This window comes from Jaculus jaculus, chromosome 1 (assembly GCF_020740685.1).
Source record: "Jaculus jaculus isolate mJacJac1 chromosome 1, mJacJac1.mat.Y.cur, whole genome shotgun sequence".
Lineage (NCBI taxonomy): Eukaryota > Metazoa > Chordata > Mammalia > Rodentia > Dipodidae > Jaculus > Jaculus jaculus.
In genome coordinates, this window is record NC_059102.1 from 145,932,184 (window position 1) to 145,957,407 (window position 25,224).

Here is a 25,224-nt window from a genome sequence, read left to right on the forward strand (position 1 = left end):
GATGGCTCAGCAGTTAAGGTACTTGCCTGCAATGCCTACAGACCAGGGTTCAATTCCCCAGTACCCACATAAAGCCAGATGCACAAAGTGGCACATGTATCTGGATTTTGTTTGCAGTGGCAAGAGGCCCTAGTGTGTCCATTCTCCCTCCCTCCCTGCCCTCTCCTTGCAAATAAATAAAGATATTTAAAAACAGAATGAGGGAGGAAGGAAGGGAGGTGAGAGAAAAAGGCCTCTTAGGAAACCCTGAGTAATAACTATTCAGCCCTGGATTGGACTGCCCCCACCCCCATGAAGTTATAATTAGAGACACAATGGGCTTAGAAAGATTCGACAATTTGCCCAAGGACACCCAGCAAGAAGCAAGGCACCCTAAGACCTGGGCCCTCCAGCAGGACAGCCAGGAGGAATACAACTATCTGTTCTCTTGAAGAATGTGGATAATCCACTTTCCTATGCCTCTGTCACCATTTTGCTGACCATGGTGACTCCATCTCGGCAGCCCCTCCCGACCTAACACCATGCATCCCTGCTGCACTGTAGGGGACTTTGTCATTGTACCAGCCAACTTGTGGACAGAGGGGATTTTAGAAATGAGAAAGGTCTTTGTGTTGTTGTTGTTGTTGTCTTGTTTTGTTTGTTTTTCGAGGTAGGGTCTTGCTCTGGCCCAGGCTGACCTGGAGTTCACTATGTAGTCTCAGGATGGTCTCAAACTCACAGAAATCCTCCTACCTCTGCCTCCTGAGTGCTGGGGTTAAAGGCATGCACCACCATGCCTGGCAAAAGTCATTTTTAACCACATCACAAGAGCTAAGAGACAGCTGTCTTCAGAACCTCTGAAAACCTGGGTAAGTGGAAGGCACTCATGAGGGTTTTGGTCCTACCTCTGTCCCATTCCATCTAATACATGTGTATCTTAACTACTTCATCTAATACATGCACCTCTTAACTACTCTAGATCTCAAGACAGCCCTGTGACTTAATATCTTCCTGCATGAACTGTAATGGTACCTTTCTCTCATTGTAAGAATTAAGTCACGCATGTGGAATGCACTGGGCAGAGCTTGGTACTGGCATGTGATGAGAAGCTAATGACTGTTAGCTGCTACTATTATTTTTACTTATTACTGAAAGGAGAGGCTGAGAGGCACCAATTCCTTGGCGCATTCACAATCACCCATCTATCTATTCACAACCAGCCACTTGAGAGGGACAGACACATGGGATTATCCATAACCAGCAAATAAATACAACTACTGTTTCTAACCAGGGTTTCACTTGTTTGCTTCGGGTCAAAGAAGTAGTGTCTGGAGCTACCACAGTCCACCGGGCTTCAGCTGTCCTCCCTCTCTTTCCATAGCTATCCTCCTCCTTCCAAATACTCCAGCATCACAGCCATCTGTAAGTGCAGTGTGCACCTGGGAGCCACACCTGCCAGGTCACACCCACAGTGCACTTTTTTTTGTTTTGTTTTCTATGCAGGGTCTCACGCTAGCCCAGGCTAAGTGGGAACACACTCTATGACCCAAAGTTGGCTTTGAACTCATGACAATCCTCCTACCTTAGCCTCCCAGGCGCTGAGACTAAAGGAATGTGCCACCAAATCCAGCTTCATGGTGCACTTTTTAACACTAAAAAGCAAGCCTGCAATGGGCCTTTCTTCCCAGCCAGAAGGCCTTATCTATATTTTCAAAGCGGAGCAGAGTTCTGACACAAAACTTAACTTGTAATGAAATGACTGAAAGACTCCTTCATGACTGAGGGCTGCAGCAGGCTGAGTCTTGGTGTCAGGAGCCTCCAGCAAGCAGCAGTGGGTCTGGCTCAGAGAAGGGCATGTGCCGCCCCACCCCAGCTTGAAAGGAAAGGGTAGAAAAGGAAAGACATCCTCACAGACAAGACCTCTAACTACTCAGGCTGGCCCCTCCACTGCATCTCCACTCACAAGAGACCTCCCCTCGCCCCATGCACACACACACACACACACACACACACACACACACACACACACGCGCACACACACACCCCGCTGGCCACTTGACAAAAACAAATGGAGAGCTTCCCTCGACTGCTCCAAGGCAGCAGGTCCCTCCAGTCACCCATAAGCTGATGGGCAGGGAGCTAGTCCTAAAAAATGTTCCAGGGCCAATTGAAAACCACAGCAAGTAACAACTGGACACCTGTCCTGGTGCTTGCTCTGGGTGCCGGGTTACACAGGACTGGCAGACACCTTACTGGGCAGCTGTATGGCACAGTGATGACTGCTCAGGAAGGATAAGTGCTGCCTGGGCTCTTTCTTTGCTTGTGTACAAACCAAGCAGCAACTAAAATGGCAGCTCAGAGTGTGCTGAGCAGCAGAGCTGGGCAGGTATGGGAGGGCTCTCCCCTTCTCTCTCTCTCTCTCTCTCTCTCTCCCTTTTTTTCTTCTTCAAGGTAGGGTCTCACTCCAGCCCAAACTGGAGCTCACTCTGCAGTCCCAGGCTGGCCTCCCTCAAACTCATAGTGATCCTCCTACCTCAGCCTCCTGAGTGCTGGGATTAAAGGCCTGCACCACCACACCCGATCATCCTTCCTTTTGACACAGGGTTTCATTATATGGCCCACGCTCAAGATATCTTCCTTCCTACCTCAGCTTCCCCGTAGCTGGACTAAAAGAACGTGCTACCCTGCCTGGCCTGGGCAGCCACATCATCAACTTCAGAGAACTACAGAAAAACACAGGCCAGTGTATACAGCTGACACATAAGTGACCACTGCATACCTTTCATCACAGTGGTAGTCCTACCAATTCTCTATGAAACAGCCTCACTGGCAACTCAGAACTAGAAGAAACTGTATCTAAAGTTAGCTAGGGCTGGGGTGTGGCTCATGGTAATGTGCTTGTTTAGCATGTGTTAGGCCCTTGTTTGTTCCCCAGCACCAAAGAAAGAAAGGATTAAAAATAACCAAAGACTTCAATCAGAAACCTAAACCCATTCTGTGGTAACATTAATTAAATTCATTCATCCTTTTCTTATTTTGCTTTTGTTTTGCAGGCCTTGTGCATACTAACACTGAGCCACAACCCAGCCTTCACTCATTCTAATAAATATACATTGGGCACCTACTGTGTGCTAGACTGAATGGCCATAGACAAGCACACAGTTCCTAGAGCAAATGCTCTATTTAAGGCTTTGTTGATTAACTTGCAAACAGGAAACTGGGGCTCTGAATTCTGAATGAGTTCAACAATACTGTTCTACCCACGTGTTTATGTGGGCCCTTCCCAGGATTTTACTATCTGCTAGGGAAGAGATGGCACTATGGACCTGCAGGGGCCACTTTTGGCTTTGGTGAAGGCCATTCAGGAAGTGAGTTTTCACACAGTGCTACTGGAGTGTCGAAGGAGGAGCTCAGCAAAGGGTTGCTTCCCCACTGGCAGTTATCTAATGATGTGTGTGCTTATTCTCTTGTGCTAGGGATCTAACCTAGAAGCTGGGTGCTAAACAGGTTATATCCCCCAGCCAAATGCAATGGCCTTCTTATGAACAGAAGAGACCTGCTTTAAAAAGCAAACAGGATCCGGGTGTGGTGGCACACACCTTTAATCCCAGCTCTCAGGAGGCAGAGGTAGGAGGAGTATTGCCGTGAATTTGAGGCCACCTTGAGACTACATAGTCAGCCTGGACTAGAGGGAGACCCTACCCTGAAAAAAACAAAACAAAAGCAAACAGGGAGGAATTAACTTCACAATTCCACTCCTCCCAAGCACTGATGGAGAAAATGAGACCCTGAAATGGGAAAGAATTATTCAAGGACAGAGCATCGGGTCTAAATGATCAGAAACTTTAAGATGGCATACTGACCAGATAACAGATCCCTTCATAATCCACAGATTCTAGTCTTTATTTACTGACATGTGGCACAGCCTCTGCGGCAGGGTAAAGGCAGAGGACACCTGTCCCAGCAGTCAGCAAGGCTGCTGTGGGAGGCCGCGTGGGTGTGGCAGCCCTGGTTGCCAGGCTCCTCCTCTTTCCACTGTGTCATCTTATTATGGCAACAGCGAACACATTCAGCTGGACTGAGGTAAGATGCAGCCTGGCACTCATGGCAAGCTACAGGCCAGGCTAATTTGGGAGATGACTTTTCTGCAAGCTCATACATGACTCATCTTTACGAGCCTCCTCGCAGGTCTCCTGGCTACAAGGAATCCCATTCAAACCGCCTCTGCCAACAGCTGCTTAGGAGATCAGGAAACATTTGGGGTAGCTGTGCTTGGGTTTTTTTTTCTTTTCTTTTTTTTTTTTTTTTTTTCAAGGTAGGGTCTCACTCTAGCCCAGGTTAACCTGGAATTCACTATGTAATCTCAGAGTGGCCTCGAACTCATGGTGATCCACCTATCTCTGTCTCCCAAGTGCTGGGATTAAAGGCGTGCACCACCACAACAAGCTGTGCTTAGTTTTTTAAAGAGGTTTATCTATGTCACTGTTTCTTATCTCTCTATAGTATTGTTAATGTTATTAGTACTATAAGCAGCCCCAAGGGCAAGCCTGGTCGACTGTTAGGTAGTTTTGGGTTGTTTTTCCCCCTAACATCAGAAATGCATAAACAGGAGCTAGAATTCAGAAGCTGCTGTGTCCCAGCTACATGGAAGGTTCTCAAGTAGTGGCCCAAAAAGGCCAGTTCCCCATTTCACTTCCCTAACCCTCAACTGCCCACAGGTGCAAAATGGGGATATTCTGCCCTGCTCTGACCCTTGGGGCTGTCGTGAAGCTGAAGGGCGATGAGGGAGTCTATAAATGCACTTTGAAAAACCACCGGAAATGGCAGAAATGTTCAAGGCCAGTTTGCTATTATACCTGGCCTGCCACCTTGGGAAGCCCAAGTTCCTTCAGGTTTCTGACACTATGAGGCATTGCAGGGTGTCTGCCAGTGAGGAGGCATGCAAAAAGTGCTGGATGAGCAGGCCAATGAAGGGAGAGCATTGGTGGTCAGAATTTGCATTGGGTAACTGAGCACACTGTAATCACTGTGGGGAAAGGGGAAGTATAAACTTTGAGGAGTTTAAAACTGATCAAAATACAGTGACTATCAATCTAAGAAGCCCTCTGAGGCCACAAAAAAAGGGAAAGTCCCACTTGTATTTAGTATGTGTTCTGAGAAAAGACATAATAACAAGTTACTAGGAATGTAGCCATTGTAAATTTCCTTTCCATTTGTAACTAAAGTATCTGTAAGAATTTGAAAAATGGACTTTGAGACTCCATATTTAGTGTGTCTGCAGTGTTCTGGGTAAGCCTGTGGCCATCCCCACCAACCCCAGCAAACTTCACAGGGGTGCCAGGATTTTAGCACTGGCCAGCTGGCTAGCTAGATTGAAGCTTTCAACAGAACACACAGGAAGGGATCTGAAACACACACACATTCTATCTTTCATGGAGGCAGGGACCCTTCTTATAGAATATGCTCAGTTGGGCTGGAGAGATGGCGCTTGCTGGCAAAGCCAAGAGATGGCACTTGCTGGCAAAGCCAAAAGACCCAGGTTTGACTCCCCAGACCCATGTCAGCCAGATACACAAGGTGACCCATGCATATGGCGTTTTCTTGGCAATGGACATTCTCTCTCTCTTTCTCTCAAATAAATAATGAAAGAAAGTTCAAAATTATTGGGGGGGGGAGGTTTTGAATATGCTCAGGTTTTAAGTGCTCAGCAAACTCTGATGAAGGAACCAAATGGAGCCAGGCGGAAGACAGGCAAGCAGGAGGGAGGCAGTAACTGGAACTCTGATACCAAGTGCACTGCATGAAGCAGAAGGGCGCCTGCTCCGGTGCAGAGGCCTTGCACGCCACGCCCCGGCAAGCTGCTCCTTCCCCTCAACTGCAGCAGCCAACTCCACTCATCACGCACATGCCCCCAAGAGCTCCACCAGTCATGACAGGAATTTACAGGTACCACCAGCACCCTGAGCCCAGTCGTAAAACCTCCCCAGCAGGCTATATGAGGCACATGCAGACACCATTCTGTTTTAAAAATTTATTCATCATTATTTTTATTAAGAATTTCCGGGCTGGACAGATGGCTTAGCGGTTAAGCGCTTGCCTGTGAAGCCTAAGGACCCCGGTTCGAGGCTCGGTTCCCCAGGTCCCACGTTAGCCAGATGCACAAGGGGGCGCACGCGTCTGGAGTTCCTTTGCAGAGGCTGGAAGCCCTGGCGCGCCCATTCTCTCTCTCTCCCTCTACCTGTCTTTCTCTCTGTGTCTGTCGCTCTCAAATAAATAAATAAAAAATTTTAAAAAAAAAGAATTTCCATGACTGTAAACAATATCCCATGGTAATTCCTTCCCTCCCCCACTTCCCCCTCTGAAACTCCACTCCCCATCATATCCCCTCTCCCTCTCAATCAGTCTCTTTTATTTTGATGCCATCATCTTTTCCTGCTACTATGATGGTCTTGCGTAGGTAGTGTCAGGCACAGACACCATTCTTATCGCAGGTGGCATAAGGTCTACTGAGTTACCGCGATCCCCAGGGTCGCACACAGCGCCTGGCAGAGCAGGTGCTCTGTGGTGCTGGATGAAGGAATGGGGGAGTCAGTCAATGAAGGAATGGGATGAAGATTCAAAGTCCAGATCACAAGTAAACAGACATGAATCATCTCTGACTCAGGGATGCAAATGTCAACAGTCCAAATGGGCAAGGGGCACCAGTAATACAGCTGGCAGGGGGAGGGGCAAGGACTTGCCAGTAGCCACCTCCTGGCTCCCACCCAAAGCTGCCCTGCACATTACCAGGAAGCGTTATCAGAGGTTCTCATTTTCTAAGAGAACCAGTATTGTTAAGCATTTTCCTGATTTTTCAATACTAACCAGCAGCTCTTTTCTTCCTTAGGAACACATGCGGCTCAATGGACTAAAGCCAGCCAACAGCTGCCCGTCTCACCTTAAGCTCCAGAAACGCTAGAGCATTATCTATCCTCACTTGGTGTACTTGCTGGAAGGGACAAGAGCAAGTAGAACCAGCACACCTGCTTCCACACGCCGAACCACATCTGCATGAGCCTGAAAGTGCCCATGGCCCTGCAGCATTTGTGCCCACCTCCCAGTGATCTTTCAGGTCGTGACCCTTTGGTTCCTGGAAAAGAGCTGTGATCAGCACACCCTAGGAAGTCTCCCTAAGTTATCTGGTACCCCTTACCTAACTATCCTTTCTCCTTGTCCTCCTGACAGCTCCAGCCACCCCTTCAAGGTACCCTTAAACTCAAGCTATCCTGATTTTCCATGGACACGTGAAGAAGATTAGTATGAGGCTGGTCCTCCTGTGTCCTCATGCCATTAGGACGTCCTCTCAGGACTGTCGCAGGCATACGCCTCTGGATGCCAGAGCAGCAGTAACAGGTTTAGGAAGCTCTGCTCCAGAGGTGAGCAAGAGAGCCTGCTCACTGTTCACAGGGAAGGCAGGATGGCAGTTCCACTGAGCTACAAGCATGAAAAGCAAGCCAAATAAATAGCTTTTCTGCTTATTCAAAACTCCCCAGATCACTAAACCATGAGAAGCAAAAACAGTGACCATTCTGTTTTCATAGGGATAGACCACAGACACATTTCAGCAACACTTGTTACTTCAAATGATCACAAAACAGCAACTACTATTTGCTGGGAGTTGAGCTGTATAATTACTGGAGACCTGTCACCTCACCAAAAGACCTCTCCTTGAAATAGGTCTCTGATGCTTAACAGAGGTCTACTTAGAAAACTCCACCTGAAACTGAACAGAAAATCAGGTGGACATGCACAGCTGAGCTCACCTCAGGTGACCTACAGAAGCTCCAGGAGGGCAAGCTCTCACTCCAGGAGCATCCCAAGCTTTCTGGAGAGGTGTGCATGGCCCTCCTGCTACATGTGTAATCCTCAGCACCCAGATGAGGTGCCAGCCTCAGAACTATCTCATGGCTACTTCATCCCAGATGACTCTTCCTGCAGCCCTTTCCTCTCAGCCCTCTTTCCTCCATCTCTACCTAGCGAACACTGTCCCCTCCAGCACCCCTCCACCCCCGCCAGGACCTGTGCTGCACATACACTGGGCCTAGCAGCCCAGGTTTTTACTAGGTTCAGCACCCCACCAAGGCTTCTCTCAGACAAACCCGACTACAGACCAGAGATGGCCTCAGGATGACCTGTGCTGAAATGGACTGGAGTGAGAATCAAACGAAGGGGGCTGTCATTCTGGGGGGGGGGGGGAAGCAGCTCATGAGATGCCAGGTAATTTTCCCTTCCTTTTGCTGGCTTCTCCATGACTTTCAAGTTTCTAACAATGAATATGTGATCTTCTGATAACCAAAGAAAACCCGGGTAATGTTATTTGAAAATAAGTTACTTCACGTTTCCCAACAGTGCATTCATATGAGATGCTCTACAGGAGCTCCGGAGAAATGCCGCACAGATAAAACCACAGAGATATTTCTAGATCAGCACGTAAGCAGGAAAACGACTCATAGTCACTAGGCAAGGCCCCGGGGCTGGAGAACAGAGAGAAAAACATACCAGAACTAACACCTGAAGCCAATGCCCCATCCCTAAGAATGGGTTCTGGACACAGGACCAGGTGTCAAAGACCAACTTGTCACTCCCGTGCTGGGTGAGGTATGGAAATCCACTAAGATTCTCCGAGCTGCTAAAACTGGTATATTATCACAGAGAATCTTCAAGGATCTAATAACCAGCATGCTGAAGGAGCTAAGCAAGAGACACAGCAAACTCTCAATAAAGGCTACAAAATTTTCTTTCCTATGCTTAAACAGTTAGCTGTAAAGATTACATTGCCTGCTGAATCCACTGCTGAAATGCATCCCAACTAAATATCTCTATTCAACCTAGGAGATACCAATTTAAAAGAAAAGGAAAAAAAAAAAAAAACTCAACCCCCTTGTACCTTCCTACAAGTCTGCCTTCTATAAGGCAGTTCCAAGCTAACCTGGCAACCCCCAGCACCGAAGCTCTGGACCATCACCATCGCCTACCTCACCTAGCATTCAAGGATCCGCCCAGCAAGGTGTCTCCGCCTGCCTGCTAATTAAGCTTTGGGCCCCATATGCACAACAGTAATTGAATCTTTGGAGAGTCTATTCCCAGAACAGGGGTGAAAAAAAAAACAGGGAGGGAGTCGAAAGGTAGCTCCCCAAGATTTCTAGGAACACACAAAGAGATGAGGTTTGCACTCAATATTGCATCACAATCTCTTCCAACCCCACTGGCTCCTACACGCCCTGCTCGAAGAGCAAGGCTGGGTATGAGACAACTTGGCTGCGCCCAAGAGAAAGGGGGGCTGGGAGAGAAAGAAAAGAAAGAAACCTCCAGCAGATGCAGCCGGCTTCCTTTGAAGCTACCGAAGTGGACACTTGTGGTTACATTTAAACTCGAGGCTCATTAAGAGTGACACATTTTATAGCTGGGCTGTGTCCACCTCCTCCTGAGCGCTGAGCGCCAGGCCGGGCGCGTCAGCCCGTCTGCAAGCATGCGGTCGCGGCCAGGCCTCCACCGACCTCGGCTCCAGCCTTTGCCCGAGGCTCCGGAGGCATCCAGAGCGCCGGCTGCAGGGCCTTCTCGATCCCCGGGCTCCCGCCACGGTCGCCGTCCCCGGCGCCGCCAGGCCCGGCTCAAGATGGCCCTGCGGAGCTGGCGCGCCAGGCCGGCCGGAGCCGGGGCCGCGCGTCTCGGGGAGCCCCGAACGCACGACGCTCCCCGTCGGAACGCGTCTTACCTGCTTTTTCGATCTTGCCGGACATTTCCGGGCTGCGCTGGAGGCCGAGGCCGCCGCTCATCAAGCCCGGGCCGGGCCGCTGCGGGACGACAGGCCGGCGCGCCCCGCCGCTCGCCTCGGCCCTGGCTCGGCTAGCTTCAGACCCGCGCCGGCATGGCGGGCTCCGTGCGGCCGCGGCCCGTGCGCTCGCCGACCGCGCAGCAGCCCGCCTGGGCCACCGCTCCCGCCGTCGCCGCTGCTGCTCCTGCCCCCGCCGCTCCGCCTCCCGCGTACCGCCGCCGCCGCCGCCGCTCCCGGCCGGAGAGCCGGCTGCAGCTCCCCGCTGCCGCCGCCCGCCGGGCCTGGGCTGCGGCTACGGCGCCACCTGCCGGAAGCTCGTTACGCCGTCATCGCCACAGCGCCCCCTGCCGGCCTGGAGCCGGTTTGAGTCTCTAGCTCCATGTGCAGCGCCCCCTGCCGGCCTGGAGTTTCCGCGCCAAAGCTTGGCACCGTCCCGCCCTTGCCATACAAGCCTGGGGACTAACCTTCCCAGTCCAGTCCCTGGTGCTTTCCGTTGCACCTCTGGCATGCCCCCTTACCTGAGATTCACAATCCCCTACTAACTCAGACTCATTGGATTTATTAATCTATTTATTTGTGTGAGAGAAGGCAGATAGAGAGAATGGGCATGCCAGAGCCTCTAGCCCACTGCAAACAAACTCCAGACACATGGGCCACCCTGTTTATATGGCTTATGTGAGTACTGGGGAATCGAACCTGGGTCCTTACACTTCACAGGCAAAGACCTTAACTGCTAAGCCATTCTCCATCTCTCTCTCTTTTTTTTAATGAGAGATAAAGAGAAAGATAGTTGGCACGCCAGGTCCTCCAACCACTGCAATTAAACCCCAGACATATGTGCCACCTTGTGCACATGTATCACCTTGCATATGCATCACCTTGTGCGTCTGGCTTACATGGGATCTGGGAAGTCAAACATAGGTCCTTAGGCTTCACAGGCAAGCACAATAACCACGAAGCCATCTCTGTAGCCTCCAGCCCTATTTTTAAAATGTTTTTATTGACAATTTTCATACATGTACATAATACATTTTGATCATAATACCTTCTTTTTACTTTCTTCTTTTGCCCCCTTCTTCCCAATGACTCGTTCTTCCAACTACTCCTTGCATTTTGAATTTTTTTTTTTTCCCTCCTTCATCACACATGATGGAATGTTGGTGCAGGTCTGTGCAGGTTAACAGTCACTGTGAGGTTTTGAATGCAACCGCCATTTCGTGTCTGGAAGACAGCGTTCCAAAGCATTCTTCCTGCTTCCTTGGCTCTTTCTTTTGCCTCCCTCTTCCACAATGTCACCCGAGCCTTGGAGGTTGTGATAGAGATGTTTCATTTAGTTCTGAGCAGTCAACAATCATGTGTTCTCAGACATTTGTGATTTGGAGTCTCCCCACTAATCACTCCCATCTCCAACAAGGAGCTTTTCTGACCAAAAGTGAGACCAGCCCTACTCAATGGGTATAAACATAAATATTTGGAGGGCAATTTGATGGGCACCACATACCCATTTTAGCTGAGATTTTTTTAAAAAGATATTTATTTGTTTATTTGAGAGAGAGAGAGAGGGACAGACAGAGAGAAAGACAGAAAGAGAGAGGAAGAGTAGACATACCAGGGTCTCCTGCCACTGCAAACAAACTCCAGATTCATGTGCCACCTTGTGCATCTGGCTTTACATGGGTACTGAGGAATTGAACCTGGGTCATTAGGCTTCTGTAGGCAAGTGCCTTAACCACTGAGTCATCTCTCCAGCCCTAGCTGAGATTTATTTTAATACTAAGACGGACTCATACTCATCATCCAAATTTAGCAAACCCATCCCCCGCCAGGCCAGAGGCTCCTCATCAAGGCCTAGAACTGACTTTATCTTGCACTCAACAACTTCTGCCAAGTGGGAGCCTATCTTGACAGTCCCACTGCTTAACCAGAATCCCCTCCTTAAGTAGACCTTGCACACTAAGCCCTAACCATCAAGGGTAACTCCTCAGCACCCCAGCCTGGTCATACTCCCTCTCAAGGAATGACTCCCACCACCCATAGTCCATGCCAAGGCTTACGACTAACACCTCCCCGTGTGTGAGTCAGCAGCCACTGTGGGGCAGAGCCCTCTGGCCAAGTTTGGATATGACATTACTCAGCCTGAGTGTCTAGAGTAGCAGAGCCTCAGAGCAAAGGCCTAGGTCCAAACACTGATTGACACAGCAATTCCTGCTTTGTTTAGACATCCCTTCAACAGGAACATGCAGCTTAGCTGTGGGCCTTTTCTAGTGTGCTAAGGAGTTCATTGACAAATCATCTTTTAGGTTTCAAAGACTAACAAGGGCTAGGCACCAAGTCATGTCCTTATAACATGGACACAATTGGGCTGGAGAGATGGCTTAGCGGTTAAGCGTTTGCCTGAGAAGCCTAAGGACCCCGGTTCGAGGCTCGATTCCCCAGGACCCATGTTAGCCAGATGCACAAGGGGGTGCATGTATCTGGAGTTCGTTTGCAGTGGCTGGAGGCCCTGGCATGCCCATTCTCTCTCTCTCTCTGCCTCTTTCTCTTTCTCTCTCTGTCACTCTCAAATAAATAAATAAAATAAAAATATTTAAAAAAAAAAACATGGACACAATTGATTTTTCCCTTCATGAAGTTCACAACTTAGGTGGGGAGTCAAATTACATCATGTGACTATTAAAGAAGACTGCATGGATGGCTGGAGAAACGAGTCAGCAGGTAAAGTACTTGCTGAGCGAGCATGGAAACTGAGGTTGGATCCCCAGAACCTATATAAAAGCTAAACTAGGTGGCATGAATCCATAATCCCAGGGCTGAGGCGGCAGAGACAGGAGGATCCCTGGCACTTGCTGCCTATCATGTCTAATTAAATTGGTGAGCTCAGGCTGGAGAGATGGCTTAGTGGCTAAGCACTTGCCTGTGAAGCCTAAGGACCACAGTTCAAGGCTCTATTCCCCAGGACCCACATTAGCCAGATACACAAGGGGGTGCACGAGTCTGGAGTTCATTTGCAGTGGCTGGAGGCCCTGGCGTGCCCATTCGCTCTCTTTCTCTCTCTGCCTCCTTCTCTGTCACTCTCAAATAACTAAAACTTAAAAAAAAAAATGGTGAGCTCTAGGTTCAGTAGGAGACACTATCTCAAAAACTAAGATGGAGCTGGACATGGTGGCTCACACCTACAATTCCAGCACTTAGGCTAAGATAGGAGGATCACTATAAATTCGATCAGCCTGGGGTTACATAGTGAGTTACAGGTCAGCTTGGGCTAAAGTGAGACCCTATCTCAAAAAATAAATAAGTAGAGGGCTAGAGAGATGGTTTAGAGATTTCCTCTCTCTCTCTCTCTCTCTCTCTCTCTCTCTCTCTCTCTCTCTTGCTTTATCTCCAAGAAATAATTTTCTTTTTGTTTTTTTGAGGTAGGGTCTCACGCTGGCCCAGGCTGACCTAGAATTCACTATGTAGTCTCAGGGTGGCCTCGAACTCACGGCGATCCTCCTACCTCTGCCTCCCAAGTGCTGGGATTAAAGTTATGCGCTACCACACCCGGCAAGAAATAATATTTTTTAAGAAATACTTTAAAATAAATAAATATAGGATGGAACTAGGTGTGTTAACTCATACCTCTAATCCCAGGACTTGAGAGGCTGAGGTAGGAAGATTGCTGTGAGTTTGGGGCCAGCTTGGGTTAGAGTAAAAACCCTGCCTAAAAAAAACACCAAAAAATGAAATAAAGTAAGATGGAGAACAACTACAGAAGACACCTGATGTCAACCTCTGGCTTCCACATATATGCATGAGCACCCACACATACACCCACATACATATGAATACACACACACACACACACACACACACGGAAGGAAAAGTATATTTTAGGGGCTGGATAAATGGCTTAGCAGTTAAGACACTTGCCTGTGAAGCCTTAGGACCCAGGTTCAATCCCCCAGGATCCATTTAAACCAAATGCACAAAGTGGCGCATGTTTCTGGAGTTCATTTGAAGGGACTGGAGGCCCTAGTATTCTCTCTCTCTCCCTCTTTCTCCATTAAATAAACTACACACACATATGTATGTATATTTGCCAGGCAAGGTATGTTCAAATGCAGGACAATCTGTTTCCTGCTCAGTGTTCAGACTTAGCCCAAGATAGAGTTCAAATAGATATCACAAAAGCAACTTGGCTGGTTTTCTCTCCTGCTTCTCTCAAAATACATAAACTAGCGATAGGGGCAGAATTAGGGGGAGGAGCAAGGAGAAAAAAAGATGTGTTCTGACGTCACTAGAGATTTTTATTTTCATTTCCTCACACTCTGATGGGTCACTGACTACATGATTAAGAGTTGGCCACAGTTCACAGCCAAATTTCCAGAGCTGTCAGTCGATCATTCCCAGCCCGCTGGAGGTCAAAGGTAAAACCAAAGATGCCCTCCCAAAGCTGCCTGGTCCTTCTAGCTTTCTCAGCTGAGAAGGCCAGTCTTTTTTTTTTTTTTTTTTTTTTAGACAGGTTCTCATTCTAACGGAAAGCTGACCTGAAACTCCGTCTGTAGTCCAGGCTGGCCTGGAACTCACGGCAATCCTCTTACCTGAGCCTCCTGAGTGCTGGGATTAAAGGCATGCGCCACCACGCTTGCACCGCGCTTCTCGGTTTTACTGTTTTTTTCTCTGTGCTCTGGTAGAGCCAGCTCCCTTCCAGTACTGATGAGATGCTGGAGTTTCACTATCAGAAACTGAGGCCCCAGTCAGATGCAAACAGATGGCCCGGGTCTGCACAGCAGCCCTCTCTTGTGCTGCTCGGGCTACACAGCGGCAGACCTGAAGTGGGACACCAGCAGTCCAAGGCCTGTCACCTATCCTCCTGACAGCTCCATAGTCCCCACAAGCAGTCCCATGGGGAGGCTCTCATTTAGCCCCTTTGAGTTGCATGTCTGTCCTCAAGCCAGTCACTGCAAGCGAAAGAGCAGACTGCATAAACGGCCAGGCCCAAGAATGGTGGCCACACAGCCAGTCAGTCAGTCAGTGGGCCAAGGATATTGCTCAAAGCAAGATCAGGCAGCAGTGCTGACAAGGCAAGTGGACATCCACCTGTCTCTGCATGTGGACAGCTGAGAGGCTTGCGACACCCTGAGCTTTTGCCAGACAAGGGTGCATCAAGTCCTTTAATGCTTCTGTCCCTTTGCTGTGGATCTCTTTGGGGCACTGTGAGCTCATAGGTTTTTTTTTTTTTTTTTTTTTTTTGAGGGTGGGGAGGTTGCTCTATTTTGTGGTACTGGCGTTTGGTCTTAGGGCCTCTTGAACACTCACTGCGTGCTCTACTGTCAGGCTAAGCCTAAGCCCCTTTGTGCCTGGGGCATTTTAATTTATGGAGGCGCTTGATGAGACAGAGGCCAATGCCACTGAGAGGAGACCCACTGCATTTCTTGAGAGAAGGGGGTACACCCCCCATGTAGGGCTGAAGGAAGAGTGCCAAGTTTGGTGGGGAAACAGACAAGGTTGGAGCCAGGGAAGAGCCTGAACCAGGGCCTTCATTTGGGATTCTAGGGGAGAGGCAAGAGTGGCCATGGGCTGGCTAGCTTGGAGGACTCAAGTGTGCCGTAGGCTCTGGGAGTGTTTCTAGCTGCCTGATGTCTGGTATCTGGTCCTGGGGTGAATTAGGTCAGGGGATATAGTGACTCAGTAGGTGAGAGTTATGTAAGGAAGCAGCAGCAGTTGGGACTATTGCTTTTTTGTTTTATCGAGGTAGGGTCTCACTCTAGCCCAGGCTGACCTGGAGTTCACTATGTAGTCTCAGGCTGGCCTCGAACTCACGGTGATCCTCCTACCTCTGCCTCCCAAGTGCTGAGATTAAAGGCATGTGCCACCACACCAGCTTGATAGTGTGTTGTTGTGTTGTTATTTTGTGATGATAGGAAATGATCCCCAGGGCCTCAGATATGCCAAATACACACTGGACCATTGAGCGATCATACCCCCCCACCCCAAGGGTGATGGGCTAGTTGCCCTATGAAAGTCATACTTCTGTGTACAGACCCATGAAGGGTCATCTCTCTCTGGCCAGCAATTTTTTTTTTCATGTTTAGGTGTGTCTGGTGTATGAATGTGTATATATGTGTGTGGGCACATGTGTGTGTGCTGGTGCACATGAACATGGGTGCACTTGTGTGTGGGGGCTAGAGGTGGATGTTCGGTATCTTCTTCAAATTGCTTTCCACATTGTTGTTGTTTTTTTTTCCAAGGTAGGGTCTCACTCTATCCTAGGCTGACTTGAAATTCATATATACAGTCTCAGGGTGGCCTCCAACTCGCAGCGATCCTTCTACCTCTGTCTCCAGAGTTCTGGGATTAAAGGCGTGCACCACCATGCCTGGAAGGGTGGGGGACGAATGTGCACACCAGGGCCTATAGCTGCTTCAAACAAACTCCAGCTGTGCATCTGGCTTTATGGGATACCAGGGAATTGAACTCAGGTCATTAGGCTTTACAGACAAGTGCCTTAAACCACTAAGTCATCTCTCTGGCCTCTCCACCTTATTTTCTGACACAAGGTCTTTCACCCAATCCTGAGCTCACTGATTTGGTTAATCTAAGTAGCCATCTTGTCTCCTCTCCCAGAGCTCTGGAATTGCAGGCATCTGTCAACATGCCAGACATTTACATGGGTGCTAAAGCTCTAAACTCAGGTCCCCATGCTCGTGTGAACAGTACCAACCCATTGAACCATCTCCTCAGCCCACAGCAAGATTTTTGTAACAAGCCAAAACATGTGAAGGCACAGAAAATGAAAAACATCATTCCTGCAAGAGGCTATGCTGGGTGCCTGCACACCACCCCCGGCGGTGGAGTTTGTTCAATCCTGCAGGGGTGCTCCTGGGCCTTCTCCCAGCATTCCAGGGGAGGACAGACTGTCTGATCCCACCTACCCCCAACCCCCAAATAGCCAGCGTGAAGCTGGTGGCCTTGGGGCTAACTTCAGCTGTGATTGCTACGGTCAGTTTCCCCATACCTGATTGCAGGCTCCAGAGAATATAGCTGCCTTACACCTTCATTGTGACGAGGGCTGACACTTGCAGAGTGTCACTGTGGCTGGCCAGGCTGACAGAAGCCTGCAGAATAGAACATGCTCTAACATAGACCACACATTAGGACACAAAGCACATCTTAACAAATACAGGAAAATTGAAATAATTCCTTGCATTCTATCCGACCACAATGGAACCAAACTCCAAATCAATAGCAAGAAAGGCTATAGAGCATACACAAAATCATGGAAACTAAACAACACACTACTAAATGATGAATGGGGCGCACGCGTCTGGAGTTCGTTTGCAGAGGCTGGAGGCCCTGGTGCGCCCATTCTCTCTCTCTCCCTCTATCTGTCTTTCTCTCTGTGTCTGTTGCTCTCAAATAAATAAAAAAAATAAAAAAAATTAAAATTGGAAAAATAAAGAACAGCATAAAAAAAAAGATTCCATCCTTCAGACATAAAATGGCCTGGATATCCATGACCTCTCAGTGCCTGACACTACCTACACAAGACCATCATAAGAGGAGGAAAAGATGATGGCATCAAAGTAAAAGAGAGACTGATTGAGATGGGGAGGAGATATGATGGAGAATGGAGTTTCAAAGGGGAAAATGGGGGGAGGGAGGGTATTACCATGGGATATTTTTTATAATCATGGAAAACGTTAATAAAAATTGAGAAAAAAAATTCCACCTCTGTGTATATGTTCCAAAGCATTGAGGTCTCGAGGAGATTTTTGCACCTTGCATTTCTGGGGACCCTCTCACCATAGTGAGAGCATGGGAACAACCAGGCATTCCTCAACAGATGAATGGCAAGTAACATGCACCTACGAGCAATGAAATGCTCAGCCTTAGGAAGTTCAATTATCATAAATACACCGTGAGTCACAGAATACGTAAATACTACCTGTGGGATGAGGATGAGGTCCTGGGAGTAGTGAAAGCCATAGAGCTAGATTTTAGGATGGTGGGTGCTAAGGGCGTGGATGAGGAAGAGGAGGGACTGCTCATCTGGGACAGAGCTTCCCTTTTACAATTCGGAGGGAGCTCTGCAGTGAAGGTGGGGCGATACTGTGTTTAGTTAGTACCACTGAACTGTAGTCAGTACCAGTGAACTGTATATACGTAGCCTTCTTCACTTGGTTAAGGCGCTTAACCTTAAGTGACGCTTACTTGAGCACCATACAAAAACAAAAGGTATTAAAGAAAAGTGGGATCAGTGGGCCATGGCTGAGGCGTTGGGGGGTGGGGAGGAGGGAGAGACCAGGGTGCTGTCATTTCCTGACACAGGCCAATAAACACAGCGGGTGGCCTGATGAATGGGGAAATTGTGTTGAGCATGGGTAATGGTGCAGAAGGCAAATGGCTTCTCTTCTGCCCTCTAGTGGACTCCAGCTGGAATCTTGCCTCTACAGTAGTTGGAACAAGTGCTCTCTACCATGCACAGCTACAAAATTTTAAGCTCTTAAATCTCACATAAAATACGTGCTCGTCATTTTAGAAAATTATACAGGTAATTAAAAGGTAAAATTCCCATTTTCACTTTTCACAACAGTTTAACATGCATTCTTCCAGAGTTTTCCCAACTGAAAACCCAGGTATGCATTAAAGGCATTTAAAAAATGTTTTTTATTTATTTATATATTTGCAAGCGGTGGGGGGTGGGCGGGAGGGGGAGAGAGAGAGAAAGAGAACGGGTACACCAGGGCCTCTAGCAAACAAATTCCAGACTCATGTGCCACCTTGTGCATGGGTACAGGGAAATTGAACTTAGGTCCTTAGGCATTGCAGGCAAGTGTATTAAGTGCTGAGCCATCTCTCCAGCCTGATTTATGGTAGCTCAAAAAATATTTATATATTTGAAAGCTGAGAGTGAGAGACAGACAGACAAAGAACAGAGATAGACAGAGAGAATGGGCATGCCTGGGCCTCTAGCCACCGCAAATGAACTCCAAAAGCATGCACCACTTTGTGCATCTGGCTTACATGGAGTTCTGGGCAATTGAACCTGGATTCTTAGGCTTCACAGGCAAGCACCTTAACCACTAAGCCATCCCTTAAAATGTTTTTTAATTTATGGCATTTCAAAAACATTATGAGAGACAAAAAGAGAAAGAATGGGCACACCAGGGCCTCTTGCCATTGCAAATGAAGTGCAAACACATTTGCTGTATTGTGTATCTGGGTTTATGTGGGTATAGAGAACCACTCCAGCCATCAGGCTTTCCAAGCAAGCACCTTTAACCACTGAGCCATTCCCTAGCCCCATTCATGGCATTTTATGTGATATGTTATCAGTTTATTTTTATTTATTTATTTGTTTTGGGCTTTTGATGTAGGGTTTTTCTGTAGCCTAGGCTGACCTAGAATTCACTATGTAGTCTCAGGCTGACCTTGAACTTGAACTCACGGTGATCCTTCTACCTCTGTCTCTGGCAGAGAGAGAGAGAGAGAGATAGGTGGGGAGAACACACCAGGGCCTCCAGCTGCTGCAAATGAATTTCAAGCTCATGTGCCATCTTGTGCATCTGGCTTTACATGGGCACTAAGGAATCAAACTCAGGTCGTTCCTTAGGCTTTGCAGGCAAGCGTCTTAACCACTGAGACAACCCTCCAGCCCTGTGTAAACTGTTTAAATGGTCCATACCAATTTGCCTGAGAGTGGTTAGCTAAATATTCACCAAATCCATTTGGTGGGTTGATTACATGCCCCAGATTCACTTTGTGGTGTGGACAGATGCTCAGATTCTGCACAATAATAGAATATAATAGAAAAAAATGACTGCAGGGGCTGGGGAGATGGCTCCGCAGTTAAAGGCACTTGCTCCGTAAGCTGGCCAGACAGAGTTTAGGTTCCCTGATACCCATGTAAATGTAGACATGGAGTATTACATGTATCTATATTCCCAATGTGCCTATGGCAATGGGAGGTGGAGCCAGGAAAATCCCAAAGCTTGCAGGCCAGCATTTGCAGTCTCAAACAGCCAGAGAGACGGTCTCAAACCCGGTAGAAAGAGAGGACTCACACCCTGAAGCAGTCCTCTGACATCTACACACAGGCCACGGTGTGCACGCACACATGTCCCTGCTGAACACACAAACACCCAAATAAAATGAATAAGCATTGGGAGGCAGAGGTAGGTGGATTGCGGTGAGATTGAGGCCTCCCTGAGACTACAGAGTGAATTCCAGGTCAGCCTGGGCTAGAGTAAGACCCTACCTCAAAAACCCAAAATAAATAAATGAATAAATGAATGAATACAAGGAGTAATGGGTACAACTTCCTTGGCCAGCCCACTGCCTAATCCACTCTTTCTCTTTTCTTGTGTGTGTGTGTGTGTGTGTGTGTGTGTGTTTGAGGTAGGGTCTCACTCTAGCTCAGGCTGACCTGGAATTCACTATGTAGTCTCAGGCTGCCCTTGAACTCACGGTGAGCCTCCTACCTCTGCCTCCCTACTGCTGGGATTAAAGGTGTGCGCCACCATGCCTAGCCTCTTTTGTGCTTTGATGATGTGCCCAGAATGGAAGGCGACTGGCCCTTGAGTGACCTGCCTACACAAGGCTGCTGCTGGGTGGCGGGACTGGCCACAGCCATTCTGTACTGCTCGGTGCAACCTCACTTTGCTTTTTTCATTAAGCATATAGATTGTGCATCATTCGTGCCAAGGCAGAAACAGCTTTAATAGTTGTATCCCATTCTGTGTGTGGACGTGACAAAACGTATTCAGTCAGGCTGGGGAGAAGGCTCAGTGGTGAAGGGCGCTGGTTTGCAAAGCCTGCTGGCCCAGTACTCAAAGTAAAGTCAGTTGCACAAAGTGGGGCATGCACCTGGAGTTTGTTTGCAGCAAGAGGCCCTGGCATTACCATACTTATGCTCTCTCCTCTCTCTCTTTGCTCACAACTGAATAAATGAAAAAAAATATATATATATGTTTGTTTTTCAAGGTAGGGTCTCACTCTACCCAGGCTGACCTGGAATTCACTATGTAGTTTTAGGCTGGCGTTGGACTCAGAGATCAGAGATCCTCATACCTCAGCCCCCTGAGTGTTGAGATTAAAGGCTTGAGCCACACACCTGGCAAAAATATATTTAAAAATATATATATTCAGGGGGCTGGAGAGATGGCTTACTGGTTAAGTGCTTGCCTGTGAAGCCTAAGGACCCGTAAGGACCCCTGTTCAACTCTCCAGGTCACACATAAGCCAGACACACAGTGACACAAGCGTGCAAGGCTGCACATGTGCACAAGGGGGCGCACGCATCAGGAATCTAATTGCAGTGGCTGGAGGCCCTGGCATGTCAATTCTCTCTCCTTCCCTCTCTCTTTCACTCTCTCTCTCTCTCTGACATATATACATACATACATACATATACATATATATATATGTATGTATATGTATATTCAATTACTTGTTGCTGGCCATTTACATTGCATCCTATTTCCTGGCATCATCAACAGAAGTGCAGGAACCTTGTGCACAGAGCATCTTGCGCTGATATTTCTGTAGGGAGTTTCTTGTGCACCATTGTCACAGGTTGGGAGACATAAAGAAATACGACAATCTAGGTAGTGGAGAATGATCTGGAATGATTCCATTTGGCTGTGGTACATACTTGCGGTGGTAACAGTGGAGGATATGTGTGTGTGAGGTGGCAAAGGACAGTGTCAGGTGTCATCCTCAGGCACCATTCAGTTTTTTGTTTTTGTTTTTGTGACAAGGTCTCTCACTGAACCTGGAACTTGCATTTTTGCATTTTTATGGGGTTCTGGCCATCCAACTCAGGTTCGCATGCTTACAAGGGAAGTACTTTCCTGATGGAGCCCTATCTATCTCCTCAGTCCCAGAACCAGTGTTTAAAATCCTTGAAAGAAAGAGACAAGGCTAAGTCCTGGGCCCTCTCCTTGCTAAGCAGCCTTGTACAGGTCTGTGAACTCTCTGAACCTCAGGGGCGACCGTACTGGTGTTACCTTCTTGGCTGCTGCCTCGTCTGTGCAGTGGGGATGACAGAACAGGGCTGTGAGGTGACTAAAGAGATTCCGGCTCAGCAACATGGTGGTAAGCATTGATTCAGCATCTATCACAGAGAGAATGAGGACACACAGTCTTTATTAAAAAAATGTTGGGGGGCTGGAGATGGCTTAGTGGTTGAGGCACTTGCCTGCTGAGCCAGAGGACCCAACTTTGATTCCCCAAGACCCACATAAACCAGATGTATAGGGTGGTGCATACATCTGGAATTTGTTTGCAGTAGTCCCTGGTGTACCCTTTTGCTCCCTCATCTCTTTCTCAAATAAATAATATTTTTAAAAACATTGGGAGGGCTAGGTATGGTGGTACACACCTTTAATTCCAGCACTCGGGAGACAGAGGTAGGAGGATCACCATGAGTTCGAGACCACCTTGAGACTACATAATGAATTTCAGGCCAGCCTGGGCTAGAGTGAGACCCTACCTCAAAAAATCAATCCAAAAAAATAAAAGAAGAAGAAGGAGAAGGAGAAGGAGAAGGAGAAGGAGAAGGGGAAGGAGAAGAAGAAGAGGAAGAGGAAGAAGGAGAAGAGGAGGAGGAGGAGGAAGAGGAAGAAGAAGAAGAAGAAACTGTTGGGAAGGACAGTCATGGTGGCAGACACCTTTAATCCCAGCACTCAGTAGGTGGAGGTCAGAGTATCACTGCGAGTTTCAGGTCAGCCTGGGATAGAGTGAGACCCTACCTCAAAAAAGAATTGGGGAGCTAGGGGTGGTGTCATACACCTTCAATTCCAGCATGTGGGAGGCTTAGGTAGCAGGATAGCTGTAAGCTGGAGGCTAGCCTGGGGCTACAGAGTGAGTTCCAGGTCAGCCTGGGATGGAGTGAGACTCTACGTCCAAAACAAAATTAAAACAAACACCCCCCCCCCAAAAGCCAAAAACAACCAATAAAATAAAATAAAATCACCCACATTGAGGGTTAGGGGTGAGTGAGATAAGCCAGACCCGTAAGGACAAATATATCATGTATTTGCTCATACGCAGAACCTAGATTTAAAAGTTACATATCCATGGACTGAGGAGGCGGCTCAGCAGGTAAGAGCATGGTTTGTGCAAGGGCCTGATTCACCATGAGAGGGTCTTCTGTCTGGAAGGGAACAGCGGGGTGGGGTGGAATAGTGATATCACCAGCACCCCCTTCCCTGGTTGTGGTGTTGCTACAGAAACCACAAAGCTGCTTCTCCCAGCTCTAGGGCTACCTTGGAGAGGAGTTCAGGACCTCCCGCAGAACCTGCAGTGAGCACTGTCTCCGCTTGGGGGGTGGGTCCATTCACCTGTCTTGCGTGTCTTTCTCTGTCCCCATGTGGCTTGGGAATCCCCAGCATAGGAAGTTGGGGGTAGGTGCACTTGGAGCATGAATGCTGGCCTCTAAGAGGCAGACAGCAGAAGCTTCTAGGCCATCCAGAGGCCACTCCTGTGACAGGCCACGGCCTCCCTTCCATCCTGCATTTAGTGTCAAAGCAGGATGGAGTCCATCCAGATTCAGGTGGGTGGCATCTCTTTTTAAAAATTATTTTTATTTATTTTTTTGGTGTGTGTGTAGCCTGTGATAGGTGCATGTGTGTGTGTGTGTATGTGTGTGTGTGTGTTTTATGTACATGCATGTATGCAGATGCACATGCATGAAGAGGCAAGAGGAAGACCTTGGGTGTTCTCTCTTCTTCTGCCTAATTTCCTTGAGACAGAGTCTGTCAATGAACTTGGAACTTAGATTGGCTGACCAGTGACCCTAGTGATCGTCCTGTCTCTGCTCCATCTTAGGGTTACAGGCACGTATGGCTATACTTGTATGTTTGTTTTTTTTTGTTTTTTGTTTTTTTTTTTTTGAGGTAGGCTCTTATGCTAGTCCAGGTTGACTTGCTTTGTAATCCTAGGCCTGGCCTCGAACTCCTCTCTCTGCTTCCTGTGTGCTGGGATTAAAGGTGTGCACCATCACACCCAGCTGTACTTAAAAAAAAAAAAAAGAGATTGAGAGAGAGATTGAGAGAGAGAAAGAGAGAGGGAGAGAGAAAGGGAGAGATAATTGGCACACCAGGGCCTCAGCCACTGTAATTGAACTCCAGGTGCTTACACCACCTAGTGGGCATATGTGACCTTGCGCTTGCCTCACCTCTGTGTGTCTGGCTTAGGTGGGATCTGGAGAGTCGAACATGGGTTCTTAGGTTTTGCAGACAAGCACCTTAACTGCTAAGTAATCTCTCTAGCCCTTTTTTTTTTTTATTATGTGGGTTTTGGGGATCTAAACTCAGGTCATGAGTATATAGAAAGTCCTCTTACCCCTTGAGCCATCTCCCAAGCCCTCTTATTTTGTGCATGTGTGTGTCCATGTTCATATGTGCATGGGTGCATATGTGTGCACTTGCAGGTAGAAGCTAGAGGTCAATGTAAAGTGTCTTTCTCAGTCAGTTGCCATAAGGCAACTCTTTCATTCTCGGAGGTAGGGTCTTGCTCTAGCCTGGCTGACTCAGGCTGTGGTCTCGCAGTGGCCTGGAACTCACAGTGGTCCTCCTATCTCTGCCTCCTGAGTGCTGGGATTAAAGGCGTGCACCACTGCACCACTACACACAAGGTCTCTCACTGAACCTAGATCTCACCATTTCAGTTACACTAGCTAGCCAGCAAACTCTAGGGATCCTCTGGTCTCTATCTCCCCAGCTCTGGGATTCCAGGCAGGCACTGCCATGCCTAGCATCTACCTGAATGCTGGGGATCCAAACAGGTCCTTATGCTAGTGTGGCAAGCACTTTACCTACTGAGCCGTGGCCCCAGCTTCCTAGATCGTACCTTTGGATGTGGGTATGCCAAGGTCACAGTGAAAGGACTGTGTGGGATGGCAGACAGTGCTGTGAGCATCTGTGACGGTTTAGATGTGGTTGGTCTCCCAAAACCTGTGTGTTGCAGGTTGGCAGCAGGATGATGATAAGGAGACAATGTTGGACCTTTAAAAGGAAGAGATTAGCTCCTGGCTTGTTGTTCTCAACCTGAGGGAGTGGGCCAGGTACTGTGAGAGGAATGGATTGGCTCCTAAGAGAGTTAGTTGTGATCCAAAATCAAGCCCAGCCTCTCCCTCTCTTCTCTGTTGCTTCGTTGCTCACAAACTTGAACCCCCTGAACACAGTGGTTTCCCTGTCTGCTTCTCCGCTGTTGTGATGTGGCCTGGGTGGGAGCGGGGGGAGAGGCTCACTAGACATCAGATCCCATGCCTTATGGATTTTCCAGCCACCAGAATTGTGAGCTAAAATAAATCTCATTTCCGTCTCCTCCTTTTCCTCCTCCCTGCCCCCGCTTTTTTGTTTTTTGTTTTTTTGTTTTGTTTTGAGGTAGGGTCCCACTCTAGCCCAGGATGACCTGGAATTCACTATGCAGTCTCAGGGTGGCCT

General features: G+C 48.2%; 1 protein-coding gene across 8 annotated transcripts in view; it reads right to left on the reverse strand.

Annotated features, from left to right (window-relative positions):
* Positions 1 to 9,828, reverse strand: part of Rapgef1 (Rap guanine nucleotide exchange factor 1) — a 137,149-nt gene extending 127,321 nt beyond the window's left edge. For all 8 annotated transcript variants that reach the window (XM_045146322.1, XM_004654028.2, XM_045146301.1 and 5 more), the window contains exon 1: positions 9,734 to 9,828. In XM_045146322.1, the coding sequence (XP_045002257.1) occupies positions 9,734 to 9,794 (61 nt within the window). In that variant the 5' untranslated portion in view covers positions 9,795 to 9,828. The remainder of the gene's footprint in view (positions 1 to 9,733) is intronic.
* Between the last annotated feature and the right edge of the window lie 15,396 nt (positions 9,829 to 25,224).